The sequence below is a fragment of the Salmo salar genome, chromosome 05, assembly GCF_965601325.2.
Source record: "Salmo salar chromosome 05, fSalSal1, whole genome shotgun sequence".
NCBI lineage: Eukaryota > Metazoa > Chordata > Actinopteri > Salmoniformes > Salmonidae > Salmo > Salmo salar.
The window spans coordinates 42,787,868-42,801,875 of NC_138295.1; the positions used below are offsets into that span (position 1 = coordinate 42,787,868).

The 14,008-nt window shown below is 46.4% G+C and overlaps 1 protein-coding gene across 3 annotated transcripts in view; it reads right to left on the bottom strand.

The window, feature by feature from the left end:
* Positions 1–283: 283 nt before the first annotated feature.
* Positions 284–14,008, bottom strand: part of LOC106604946 (fibroblast growth factor receptor-like 1) — a 70,831-nt gene continuing 57,106 nt past the window's right edge. For 2 of the 3 annotated variants that reach the window (XM_045718262.2, XM_045718261.2), the window contains exons 4-7: positions 3,383–3,475; positions 2,994–3,272; positions 2,487–2,840; positions 284–2,400 (exon numbers count right to left, since the gene is read on the bottom strand). In XM_045718262.2, coding sequence (XP_045574218.1) covers positions 1,997–2,400; positions 2,487–2,840; positions 2,994–3,272; positions 3,383–3,475 — 1,130 coding nt within the window. In that variant the 3' untranslated portion in view covers positions 284–1,996. Of the gene's footprint in view, positions 2,401–2,486; positions 2,841–2,993; positions 3,273–3,382; positions 3,476–4,849; positions 8,515–14,008 lie in introns of those variants that run through there. The other variant, XM_082975222.1, reaches the window with a different exon arrangement.

Sequence of the window (14,008 nt, forward strand, 5' to 3'; positions counted from 1 at the left end):
AGCTCTGTGCACTGTGTCTGTGTAACCCTACCCTCATATTAATACGTATCAAATCCTATTAGGAATATTTATTTCCTTGCCTGATGTTGAACGCACAACTTGATTTTCCCAGAGCATTCCAGAGGATGTTAAACTAACAGTGGATGGAGGCCTTTCTGGGGAGTGTAAAGTAGCAAGTCAACATGGACCAGAATGGCACTCTGTTATTTTTATTTTTTCTAAAAACACATTTCATATGTAAACGTCCTCATCAAAATAGATTTTGCAAACACTACACGAAAAGTATAGAAACCATTTTTATTACAAAAATATTATTGTACAGCACTAAATTTACATGAGCACCAGAGTGAGTTTGCATCATGCAATGTTTCAGAGTAACTGCATAAGATTAACATGGCAATTTTAAAACACTTGGGTACTAGATTTATGACTACTTGAGGGTAGGGTGAATGACTCTTTGTTAAATTATCTTTGTAATAGTTGCCATGTTTTTCAAGAAATAAAAACATGTGAAATATATAAAGCATATGGTCAGATTCTTAATAAAATATGAGACAACTAGGCCAGTAAAATCTGTAATTCAACTTAACAATACAATCAACACTTGTCATATTTTTGTCTAAATGACCCATAGGTCAATCCAACCTGGAATAAGAATATAAGCCATTTAGGAGACACTTTTATCCAAAGCAACTTACAGTCATGCGTGCATACATTTTACATATGGGTAGTCCCGAGAATCAAACCCACTAACCTGGCGTTACAAGCGTCATGCTCTACCAACTGAGCTACAGAAGAGTAATGTAGGTTACAAATAAATATAGAACAATAAAATAAAAACACAGCTAAATAGCTTTTTTGTGAGTTTTAAAACCATTTGACAAAAGGTCCAGTACAATACTTGTCCTACCTTATACAACAATATACCTCACAAGAATTGTAAGTAATATACACATCTATAGCGCTGCAAAAGAACTTGGCATCTGACAGGCACGGTACAGGGTAAATAATAGTATTACTGCATTTTTCAGGCACAGTTGGATACATATTATACAATATCTGAATAAAAAAAACACTTTTTTTCACCTCATCCATTCATCCATCCATCTAATTTCCCTGATGAGCTGTACTTTCCTACATGAAACACACACATTACAAAACCTCTTAAAAATAATACCACCTATTACAAAACAGAGGACACCACAGTTTGTGTTACTATTATGAGAATATAAAAGCTCGGAACACATTGTAAACATTTTGGCTAGATTTTGATCTGTCACAGTTACATTTTCAAATTTTTAAAAAGCTTATAAATCTTGAATGTTCCAATTTAGACAAGCTTAAAAGTTCCTCATATTACTTTACACTTTGAATGTTTGGATACAGGTACATGTTAAGATGAGTGTTCATTTTTTTTAATAGGGTTGGGGTCAATTCTATTAGAAACGCTAATTTGTGTAAATTGGATGTCCTTAACCTAAATGGAACCTAACCCTGATACTTCTCCCAGTAACTAATGAATGATTTCTCCAGGGCTACATGCATCCAAACACACATCTTAATATTTATGTTTTAAATTGAGTGCCCTGCATTTTGTTGTTTATATAGACATTCTATCATTTGTCCATTCCTTTCCATCCTTTAAAATACAATTTGCGTTTAATCTTAGTCTGATATTAAAAAAACATAAATTACTCGATAGCAAACATGGGAGGGTTTCCCTGCCCTGAGACATCTCAATGAAGCGGTATTAGCAGACAGCTTAGTAACATTTGTCCATGCCTATCCCAGGATCCAACCTGGTAGGGCTTTTGCCACTGTATGGTGTGTTAACACTGCTTATCATGGGAGGTGTAGTTCATATGAACTACAAGCCTTTCCTTGGTTCCATCTACCTGGCTCATTGTCCCTTGCTCATAGTCCATTGTTGGGTCAGAATAGCAGCAGTGGCTAGGAGACAAGGCCATAGGTGTGGGGTGGGATGGGAAGGGGCTGGTTAGCACTGGTAGTGGAAATGCTGGTGTTGATGGACCTTACCATCCACATGGGCGTGTGTGTGTGTGTGCGTGTGCATGTCTGTGTAAACCTTGGAGTAGATCTTAGGGGGCCCACTGAGGCCGGGGGTTCCCAGGCCCACCAGTCTCTGGCTGGGGTAGTCAGGGCTAGTCAGGGCACTACAGGGGGTGGTGGTGCTGGGCTCTTTGTCCGAGATGTGGTGGTCTCTGTGGACTACAGGTATGTGCCGGGGAGCCAGGGTGTTGTGGAGCCGACGGCTGTGGCACAGCCAGAGTACGATAGTGCCTACGATGAGGAGGGCTGCTGCAGGGATGCCGATGATCAGAGGCCAGGGCAGGCCGGAGCTCAGGTGGGGAGGCGTCACTGTGTTCTCCACCTGAGGGTCTGGACAGAGAGACAAATCGCAGTGATATGAGAGACAGCTCTTCAGATGTAAGCCTCCATCCCACCCCATGAATGGCTGTACTCACCTGGCAGCACAGTAAGGTAAGCACTGCGAAAGCTGTAGCCCATAGTGTTGGCTCCCAGGCAGATGTATATGCCAGCATCCTCATCGCGGGCCTTGACAATAGCCAACTTGTTGAGGTAGGAGCCGTCAGGCCGGGACCACACATCCCCTGTGGGCAGAACCACAAAATGCTGCCCTCCGACCTCCAGGGTGGAGTTATAGCGGTCCTGTGTGCCTGGGTCCACCCTCTTCAGCCACTGGACCACGGGCTTCACGTCACTGTGGACCTTACACTGGAAGGAGGCGGTGCCGCCATACTCCACGGTGGTGTTGACCGGGTGGGTGCCGGTCAGAACAGGCTTGCAATGAGAGCGCTCTGTAGGGAGAAGGACAGGAGTTTATAAGCATGTGAATCATAATGACAATAACACAATTAATTTGGCAACATATGGGAGGTCTGGGTATAAATTAAATTGGAGTGTGATGGAGGAAAAGGAAAAAATATTTGTTGTGGTGTCGGTGGTGTTACCGATGACATCCAGCTTGTAGGTGGCATTGATGTGCCCTGCTGGGTTAGAGACGTGGCAAGTGTACTTGGCACTGTCCTGGGGCTGCAGGTTCTTCAGGGTGAGGGTCCACTGCGGGCGCTTGCCCTGCCGCGGGGGAGGCAGAGGGGTCTGGTCTTTCCACCAGGTAAAGACAGGGGGAGGGGTGCCCGTGGCCTGGCACTTGAGCCTCACCGAACTGCCCACCGGCTTGTACAGCACCCGCCTTCGCATCTTAGTGGGCTGGCTGAACCGAGGCTTCACTGCAGAGATAATACATCATGGAGGTTAGGTAACACAGATGTCAATAGCATTTAGATGACAACGTGTAGGAGTATTATAATGTAGTGAAGTGAAGCAGTGTGCTGCTTACCCCAGGGCTCTCCTGTAGGGTCAGGCTGGGTGAGCTCAGCGTTGGGTTCCAATACGGCAGGTGGAGCGTCGGTCTGGGTCGCTGCAGTGTCATCTGAAAAACACAAAAGTCATTGACTAAGGGTTATTAGCCTCTGTCACACACACACACACACCCATGCGGGGAGTATGAAGATTGTTTCATAGCAACCCGACCCGTTTCATTTTCACCCAACTTTTCGCCTAAATCCAATGAAATGGTGAAATTTTTTGTTGATTTCACATTGAAGTCAACCAAACGTAAATCCAAACTAGACGTTGAACGGACGTCTGTGCCCAGTGAGAAGTCTGAATAAATCTGATCGTAAAACTGTGGAAGACGACGCATTACTCTAGTATCTAAAAAAAAATCATCAAAGCAAAAAAGTTAGGGTTTATGTAGTCTTTCAAAAAACGGAATATTGCAGAAAAATTATGTACTCTCACGCTGCAGAGCAAAGAAAGGCAATATAAAACCAATGGGTCAAAGAAAAGGGAGTTCTCCTACCCCCTGCCATTACCAGAAAGTATCGTTTAGATATTGCCACATAAATCTAGCGGTCAGTTATCGTTTCAGTGATGTGAGGTATTTCACCCAAGACCCAAGTCTTAATGTCTGAAAATGGCGTCATGTAAATCACACGGGGGTCTAGGGATGAGTGCAAACTGCTGAAGGATCTCTCAGATTTATTTGCCTTGCTTTGAGCTCCAACAGGACCCCTCTGTGTGACGCTGGATGAATGATTCTGCTCGGAGATCAGTGGACTGTGAGGTGTGTAAACGACTGCGTGTTTGGCTTTCAGAGCGTATGAAGTTTTACAACTCTATGGGAACGATAACCAGGCAAAGCGCTGGTATTATTCTAACTGGCTCTGTGAGGCAGGGGTGAGCAAACAGTGCCATATTATTGTTGCTTCTCTTAAGTTTCCACACTGTTTAAAACAAGAGGGCGTGTTGACTTAACCCTGAGCTGGAAACCAATTAGCTGCCTTTAACCTAAACTGTGCAGGCAGGTCAGCAGGCAGGCAGGCACGGAGTCAGACAGGCAGGCAAACAGGCAGACGGACAGAGCTGAAAGAAAGTGCTGCTTTGTTTGGGCCCGACCCACAGGAATGCAGGAACCCTGAGTCCACTGCTGACTGAGCTAACACACACACACACACACACACACACACACACACACACACACACACACACACACACACACACACACACACACACACACACACACACACACACACACACACACACACGTCAAAACTTTGGACACCTACTCATTCAAGGGTTTTTCTTTATTTTTACTATTTTCTATATTGTAGAATAATAGTGAAAACCTCAAAGTATGAAATAACACATATGGAATCATATAGTAACCAACAAAGTGTTCTTCAAAGTAGCCACCCTTGATGACAGCTTTGCACACTCTTGGCATTCTCTCAACCAGATTCACCTGGAATGCTTTCCCAACAGTCTTGAAGGAGTTCCCACATAGGCTGAGCACTTGTTGGCTGCTTTTCCTTCACTCTGCGGTCCAACTCATCCCAAACCATCTCAGTTGGGTTGAGGTCAGGTGATTGTGGAGGCCAGGTCATCTGATGCAGCACTCCATCACTCTCCTTCTTGGTCAAATAGCCCTTACATAGCCTGGAGGTGGTGTTGGGTCATTGTCCTGTTGAAAAACAGGACAATACGCCATCCCATCTGGTTTGCACTTAGTACTACCAAGTGCAAACCAGATGGGATGGTGTATCTCTGCAGAATGCTGTGGTAGTCATGCTGGTTACGTGTGCCTTGAATTTTACAGTTCCTCTGTGGAGATGGGAGAACCTTCCAGAAGGACAATCATCCCTGCAGCACTCCACCAAGCAAGCCTTTATGGTAGAGTGGTCAGACGGAAGCCACTCCTCAGTAAAAGGCACATGACAGACCGCTTGGAGTTTGCCAAAAGGCACCTAAAGCACTCGCAGACCGTAAGAAACAAGATTCTCCGGTCTGTGTACTAAGATGATTGTCCACAATGTCTGCTCTGCCTAGTCGTGTCTTATGCCAACATCCCTGTTGCCTGATGGAACCTCAGGTCACCAGGTATGAAGGGTCAAAGTCAGGTGTGTGTGCGCTTGTGGGCTTGTGTGCGTGTGGATACTGTTCTTTGTCCTGATTTAATCCTGGTGTTCTGGTCCAGAGGGCCATACGACAGGGCACCCTGCTTAACACTGCGTAGTGAGGTACAGGAGAGTCAGGAGTGCCCAAAGCCAGCACCAAGTGTTTTTTTGATAGCCCCCATTGTTGCTATTGGCCCAGGGTTCTGGGAGAGTAAGCCTGGGTGTAGCAACGGTTCCACTGGCACGGGAGAGGTGGCTATTCAGCAACACCGAGGTGGAATTAGGGGGGCATTATCTTGTCGAAAGAGGTCTTAGCCAGGGCTCATTCCTTTACTCTCTGTGTGCTGATGTTCTCTCGAAACAGGTGCAGAGGGACAGAACAGAGGTTTTCCCTTATGCAGCATTATTAGAACATTGGACCATTTCCTATGTATTAGATATGACATTTTTCTGATACTATCTTTATACATTAAATACACATGATGCAATCTGTGACCAGTTTAAATTATTAGTTGGAAAAGTGACTGGTTGAAAAAGATTATCCAGTTCAAGAAAGTACGTCATACTTGCAGGCAGCTGTCAGTGGAATGGCCTGATGTGATGACTGAGGTAAAGCACGGCTTTACCTTACGGCTGGGTAGACAGCGCCAGCTCTGGCTCCTGTGTGTAGTGGAGCAGTGGAAAGGAAAGTGGTGCTGGACTGGTGTAGTGCTAGGCTGAAGGACAGGGGACCCCTTTTCCTCTGCTCCTGTCCAGGCCCACAGAAACATACACAGAGGGGCAGTGAGGGAGGGCAGAGGTGAGGGTGGAGGTGGAAACGGCGGGTCTGGGCGAGAGAGAGGCCGAAGGAGGGCAGCCCCAGTCCCAGCCCAGAAGCTCCCCTAACCCTAACGCTCTTCATGTGGAAGGCATGTTTATAAGGTCCCATTTTATTCTTTCCTACTGGGAGAACTTTAAAGGGTCACCCCTCAAAAGGGCCCATTCTCCATTTCTACCGGGTACCCGTGTTCAAACATACGTGCCACTGTGTCTCATGAAGCACTCTCCATCTGAACACGGGCCCATATCGAATGCAAAACAAACATGGTTTCACAGTGATTTTCATTAGCGACGGCACAGCTGACTTTTGAAAATAACAGAACAGTTAGTCGTTCAATTTATCTTAGAAATTGAAAGAATAGAGTATTACGTGGCAGTTCCATTCCACCATGGTGATGGTGAACTATTACCAAAACAATAATGTTAATGAAGAGAAAATGAAGCAGAGGTGTTTTACCTTCCTTTCACAGGTCATAAGATTTAAGCAGTGATATGGATCTCAACTTGAGCAAAGCAATTCACAGACTAGAAAATAATCATAGAACTTGTCAAGAACATTAAAAGCAGTTCAGAAGTTCAGAAGATTTGAGGTTCAGATTTGAAATATAACAAAGCTTATTGTTCGATGTACAGTGCATTAGGAAAGTATTCAGACCCCTTGACTTTTTCCACATTTTGTTACGTTACAGCCTTATTTTAAAATTGATCAAAATAAAAATGTTCCTCATCAATCTACACACAATACCCCAGAATGACAAAGCAAAAACAGGTTTATAGAAATTTTAGCAAATGAATTAAACATAAAAAAACAGAAATACCTTATTTGCATAAGTATTCAGACCCGTTGCTATGAGACTCAAAATTGAGCTCAAGTGCATCCTGTTTCCCGTGGTCATCCTTGAGATGTTTCTACAACTTAATTGGAGTCCACCTGTGGTAAATTCAATTGATTGAACATGATTTGAAAAAGCACACACCTGTCTATATAAGGTCCCACAGTTGACAGCACATGTCAGAGCAAAAACCAATCCATGAGGTTGGGTCAGTCTGTTATATCTGGAGTATTTCGCCTGTCTTATCCGGTGTCCTGTGTGAATTTAAGTATGCTCTCTCTAATTCTCTCTTTTTTTCTTTCTTTCTTTCTTTCTTTCTTTCTTTCTTTCTTTCTTTCTTTCTTTCTCTCTCTCTCGGAGGACCTGAGCTCTAGGACCATGCCTCAGGACTACCTGACTCCTTGCTGTCCCCAGTCCACCTGGTCATGCTGCTGCTCCAGTTTCAACTGTTCTGCCTGTGGCTATGGAACCCTGACCTGTTCACCGGACGTGCTACCTGTCCCAGACCTGCTGTTTTCAACTCTCTAGAGACAGCAGGAGCGGTAGAGATACTCTGAATGATCGGCTATGAAAAGCCAACTGACATTTACTCCTGAGGTGCTGACCTGTTGCACCCTCTACAACCACTGTGATTATTATTATTTGACCCTGCTGGTCATCTATGAACATTTGAACATCTTGGCCATGTTCTGTTATAATCTCCACCCTGCACAGTCAGAAGAGGACTGGCCACCCCTCATAACCTGGTTCATCTCTAGGTTTCTTCCTAGGTTCTGGCCTTTCTAGGGAGTTTTTCCTAGCCACTGTGCTTCTACACCTGCATTGCTTGCTGTTTGGGATTTTAGGCTGGGTTTCTGTACAGCACTTTGTGACATCAGCTGATGTAAGAAGGGCTTTATAAATACATTTGATTGAAATTTGATGAGGTTGATGGAATTGTCCGTAGAGCTCCAAAACAGGATTGTGTTGAGGCACAGATCTGGGGAAGGGTACCAAAAAATATCTGCAGCATTGAAGGTCCTCAAAAACATAGTGGACTCCATCATTCTTAAATGGAAGAATTTTGGAACCACCAAGACTCTTCCTAGAGCTGGCCACCTGGTCAAACTGAGCAATTGGGGGAGAAGGGCCTTGGTCAGGGTGGTGACCAAGAACCTGATGGTCACTCTGACAGAGCTCTAGAGTTCTTCTGTGGAGATGGGAGAACCTTCCAGAAGGACAACCCTCTCTGCAGCACTCCACCAACCAGGCCTTTATAGTGGAGTGGCCAGATAAAAGCCACTCCGCAGTAAAAAGCACATGGCAGCCTGCTTGGAGTTTGCCAAAAGGCATCTAAAGACTCTCAGACCATGACAAACAAGATTACATTTACATTTACGTCATTTAGCAGACGCTCTTATCCAGAGCGACTTACAAATTGGTGCATTCACCTTATGATATCCAGTGGAACAACCACTTTACAATAGTACATCTATATCTTTTTTGGGGGGGGGAGGGGGAGGGTAGGGGGGAGGGTTAGAAGGATTACTTTATCCTATCCCAGGTATTCCTTAAAGAGGTGGGGTTTCAGGTGTCTCCGGAAGGTGTTGATTGACTCCGCTGTCCTGGCGTCGTGAGGGAGCTTGTTCCACCATTGGGGTGCCAGAGCAGCGAACAGTTTTGACTGGGCTGAGCGGGAACTGTGCTTCCGCAGAGGTAGAGAGGCGAGCAGGCCAGAGGTGGATGAACGCAGTGCCCTTCTATGGGTGTAGAGACTGATCAGAGCCTGAAGGTACGGAGATGCCGTTCCCCTCACAGCTCCGTAGGCAAGCACCATGGTCTTGTAGCAGATGCGAGCTTCAACTGGAAGCCAGTGGAGTGTGCGGAGGAGCGGGGTGACGTGAGAGAACTTGGGAAGGTTGAACACCAGACGGGCTGCGGCGTTCTGGATGAGTTGTAGGGGTTTAATGGCACAGGCAGGGAGCCCCGCCAACAGAGAGTTGCAGTAATCCAGACGGGAGATGACAAGTGCCTGGATTAGGACCTGCGCCGCTTCCTGTGTGAAGCAGGGTCGTACTCTGCGAATGTTGTGGAGCATGAACCTACAGGATCGGGTCACCGCCTTCATGTTAGCGGAGAATGACAGGGTGTTGTCCAGGGTCACGCCAAGGCTCTTAGCACTCTGGGAGGAGGACACAATGGAGTTGTCAACCGTGATGGCGAGATCATGGAACGGGCAGTCCTTCCCCGGGAGGAAGAGCAGCTCCGTCTTGCCGAGGTTCAGCTTGAGGTGGTGATCCATCATCCACACTGATATGTCTGTCAGACATGCAGAGATGCGATTCGCCACCTGGTTATCAGAAGGGGGAAAGGAGAAGATTAATTGTGTCGTCTGCGTAGCAATGATAGGAGAGACAGAGCCAAGTGACTTGGTGTATAGCGAGAATAGGAGAGGGCCTAGAACTGAGCCCTGGGGGACACCAGTGGTGAGAGCACGTGGTGCGGAGACGGATTCTCACCACGCCACCTGGTAGGAGCGACCTGTCAGGTAGGACGCAATCCAAGAGTGAGCCGCGCCGGAGATGCCCAACTCGGAGAGGGTGGAGAGGAGGATCTGATGGTTCACAGTATCAAAGGCAGCAGATAGGTCTAGAAGGATGAGAGCAGAGGAGAGAGAGTTAGCTTTAGCAGTGCGGAGAGCCTCCGTGACACAGAGAAGAGCAGTCTCAGTTGAATGACCAGTCTTGAAACCTGACTGATTTGGATCAAGAAGGTCATTCTGAGAGAGATAGCAAGAGAGCTGGCCAAGGACGGCACGCTCAAGAGTTTTGGAGAGAAAAGAAAGAGGGGATACTGGTCTGTGGTTGTTGACATCGGCGGGATCGAGTGTAGGTTTTTTGAGAAGGGGTGCAACTCTCGCTCTCTTGAAGACGGAAGGGACGTAGCCAGCGGTCAAGGATGAGTTGATGAGCGTGGTGAGGTAAGGGAGAAGGTCTCCGGAAATGGTCTGGAGAAGAGAGGAGGGGATAGGGTCAAGCGGGCAGGTTGTTGGGTGGCCGGCCGTCACAAGATTTCATCTGGAGAGAGAGGGGAGAAAGAGGTCAAAGCATAGGGTAGGGCAATGTGAGCAGGACCAGCGGTGTCGTTTGACTTAACAAACGAGGATCGGATGTCGTCAACCTTCTTTTCAAAATGGTTGACGAAGTCATCCGCGCGGGGGGGGGGGGGGGGAGGAGGATTCAGGAGGGAGGAGAAGGTGGCAAAGAGCTTCCTAGGGTTAGAGGCAGATGCTTGGAATTTAGAGTGGTAGAAAGTGGCTTTAGCAGGAGAAACAGAGGAAGAAAATGTAGAGAGCAGGGAGTGAAAAGATGCCAGGTCCGCAGGGAGGCTAGTTTTCCTCCATTTCCGCTCGGCTGCCCGGAGCCCTGTTCTGTGAGCTCGCAATGAGTCGTCAAGCCACGGAGCAGGAGGGGAGGACCGAGCCGGCCAGGAGGATAGGGGACATAGAGAGTCAAAGGATGCAGAAAGGGAGGAGAGGAGGGTTGAGGAGGCAGAATCAGGAGATTGGTTGTTGAAGGATTGAGCAGAGGGAAGAGATGATAGGATGGAAGAGGAGAGAGTAGCAGGAGAGAGAGAGCGAAGGTTGCGACGGCGCAATACCATCTGAGTAGGGGCCGAGTGAGTAGTGTTGGAGGAGAGTGAGAGGGAAAAGGATACAAGGTAGTGGTCGGAGACTTGGAGGGGAGTTGCAGTGAGATTAGTAGAAGAACAGCATGTAGTAAAGATGAGGTCAAGCGTATTACCTGCCTTGTGAGTAGGGGGGGGACGGTGAGAGGGTGAGGTCAAAAGAGGAGTAGAAAGAAGGAGGCAGAGAAAAATGAGTCAAAGGTAGACGTAGGGAGGTTAAAGTCACCCAGAATTGTGAGGGGTGAGCCATCCTCAGGAAAGGAACTTATCAAGGCGTCAAGCTCATTGATGAACTCTCACAGAGAACCTGGAGGGCGATAAATGATAAGGATGTTAAGCTTGAATGGGCTAGTGACTGTGACAGCATGGAATTCAAAGGAGGAGATAGACAGATGGGTCAGGGGAGAAAGAGAGAATGTCCACTTGGGAGAGATGAGGATTCCAGTGCAACCACCCAGCTGACCAGATGCTCTCGGGGTATGCGAGAACACGTGGTCAGACGAGGAGAGAGCAGTAGGAGTAGCAGTGTTTTCTGTGGTAATCCATGTTTCCGTCAGCGCCAAGAAGTCGAGCGATTGGAGGGTAGCATAGGCTGAGATGAACTCTGCCTTGTTGGCCGCAGACCGGCAGTTCCAGAGGCTGCCGGAGACCTGGAATTCCACGTGGGTCGTGCGCGCTGGGACCACCAGGTTAGAGTGGCAGCGGCCATGCGGTGTGAAGCGTTTGTGTGGCCTGTGCAGAGAGGAGAGAACAGGGATAGACAGACACATAGTTGACAGGCTACAGGAGAGGCTACGCTAATGCAAAGGAGATTGGAATGAAATTAACTAAATAACTGGGGAAGCGAGAGAGCAGGGCCTCCCTCACTAACCATTCACTGAAACGCTCAAATACAACTTTTCCAACTTCCACTTTAGAAATTATAATTGATGTAAACTACAGTGGTTCAATGTTTCCAGGAATAGATTCTCTGGTCTGATGAAACCAAGATTGAACTCTTTGGCCTGAATGCCAAGCGTCACGTCTGGAGGAAACCTGGCACCATCCTTACATGCGAAGCATGGTGGTGGCAGCGTCTTGCTGTGGGGATGTTTTTCAGCGGCAGGGACTGGGAGACTAGTCAGGATCGAGGGAAAGATGAACGGAGCAAAGTACAGAGAGATCCTTGATGAGATCCTCCCTGCTTTATAGCACTCAGGACCTCAGACTGGGGTGAAGGTTCAACTTCCAACAGGACAACGACCCTAAGCACATGGCCAAGACAACGCCGGAGTGGCTTTGGGACAAGTCTCTGAATGTCCTTTAGTGGCCCACCCAGAGCCCGGACTTGAACCCGATCGAACATCTCTAGAGAGACCTGAAAATAGCTGTACAGCGACGCTCCCCATCCAACCTGACAGAGCTTGAGAGGATCTGCAGAGAAGAATGGGAGAAATTCCCCAAATACAGGTGTGCCAAGCTTGTAGCGTCATACCCAAGACTCGAGGCTGTAATCAAAGGTGCTTCAACAAAGTACTGAGTAAAGGGTCTGAATATTTCACGTTTACATTTTTTATAAATTGGCAAACATTTCTAAAAACCTGTTTTTGCTTTGTCATTTATGGGGTATTCTGTGTAGACTGTGGAATAAGTAAGGGGTCTGAATACTTTCTGAATGCACTGTATGACTCTCAAGTTCATCAATTATCAAGACTCAATTACAAATCTCATTGAGCCATGTTTCTTTCAATGTGAAATTGACATACAGTATTTAGGTGCCGATACCCATTTCCAGCAGGACACATCTGACTGAGTGTCTGTTCTGGCTCACGTCAATTGAAACCAGAGAGAGAGAGAGAGAGAGAGAGAGGCAGGCAGAACAGCAGTCAGGCAAATTAGAAAGCGTCGTCAGCGTCAGTCCACACAGCATGAGCGGAAAGGCTAATTAGAAGTCTCCTGGTATCTTTTATAGAGCTATAAGCGTTTTGCAGCAGCAGGCGCATGGCGACTCCATAGGAAATTACCCCCACCTAATGTGCCTTTTCTTTTCTTCTCTGTTGTGCCTGGCTGAGGGGCGAGGTGGGGCATGGAGGGGGAGAAGGGGCGGGCCCCGGTGCATCCTCCCTGTTAAGGTCCCAGCCCAGGCCCCCAGTGAGTCAACCACCATGAAAATCTGGATGAAAGCTGCTTTAATGTGGCGACCCCGTCAAGGTGGCTAATTTGCAACCTTCCAGTTTAATTAAACCCTTGGATCAAACCCTTGGATCTAACAGTAGAAAAGCAGAGGCTGGCAGGGTTCTGTTGGGTCATGGAGGGCCTAGCTAGCCACCCAGGGCCTGGGGGATGTGGGGGAGGCTTGTGGCCCACTGGTTAGAGATTGGGGGATAGGGGTCTGAAAGTGAGGGGTTATATTGGAGTAATGTTGACTTTAAGCTGAAAAGCTACACTTGTAAGTAGAATTATTATGGATCTGGACAGCATCTGTTCTGAGCTGTTCTCACTAACATTAAATGAAAACAGATAAGAGTGTAAGGGTGTCTTTGGTACAGAGAGCATATTAATGGTCGCACAATGATAAGTGCACCATATTACGTTTTGTACTGGATCTCCAAAAAAATTTAACTTTTACATTATCGTGCAGTTTATCAATAAAATGGTCCGACGGTGATGTGAACATACTCGGAATTCATATTCTGAAAGAAAGAAATGATCTCACTACAATACATTTTAATAGAAAGTTAGCTAAATAAAATAAGATTGTGCTATCATGGAAAGGACAACACCGATCTATTTGTGGAAAAATCACCATGATTAATTATTTTGTCATATCCCTGTTTATTTATTTACTCACGCCTACACTTAACGACTTTTTTATTTTTTTATTATATGAGCAAAAAATATTCCACTTTATTTGGAAAGGCAAGGCAAACAAAATTAAATGAGCCTGTTTATATGATGGATATGAATTTGGAGGGCAGAAATGATGAAATATTAAAGCATTGTACCTCTCACTAAAGGCTTCAATCATACAAAAAATATACTTAAACTGAACTGGTTCTCTAGTAGATTAGTAAGAATAGCTCACCCAGGGTTAAACATTTTTGCCTTTTCCCCTTCATTCAGATTACAACCTCTCACTTTCGGTTACTTGAAAATGAAATAATCTCCAAAACATCGCTATTTTAATCCACCAGAAAAGACAGAACAAAT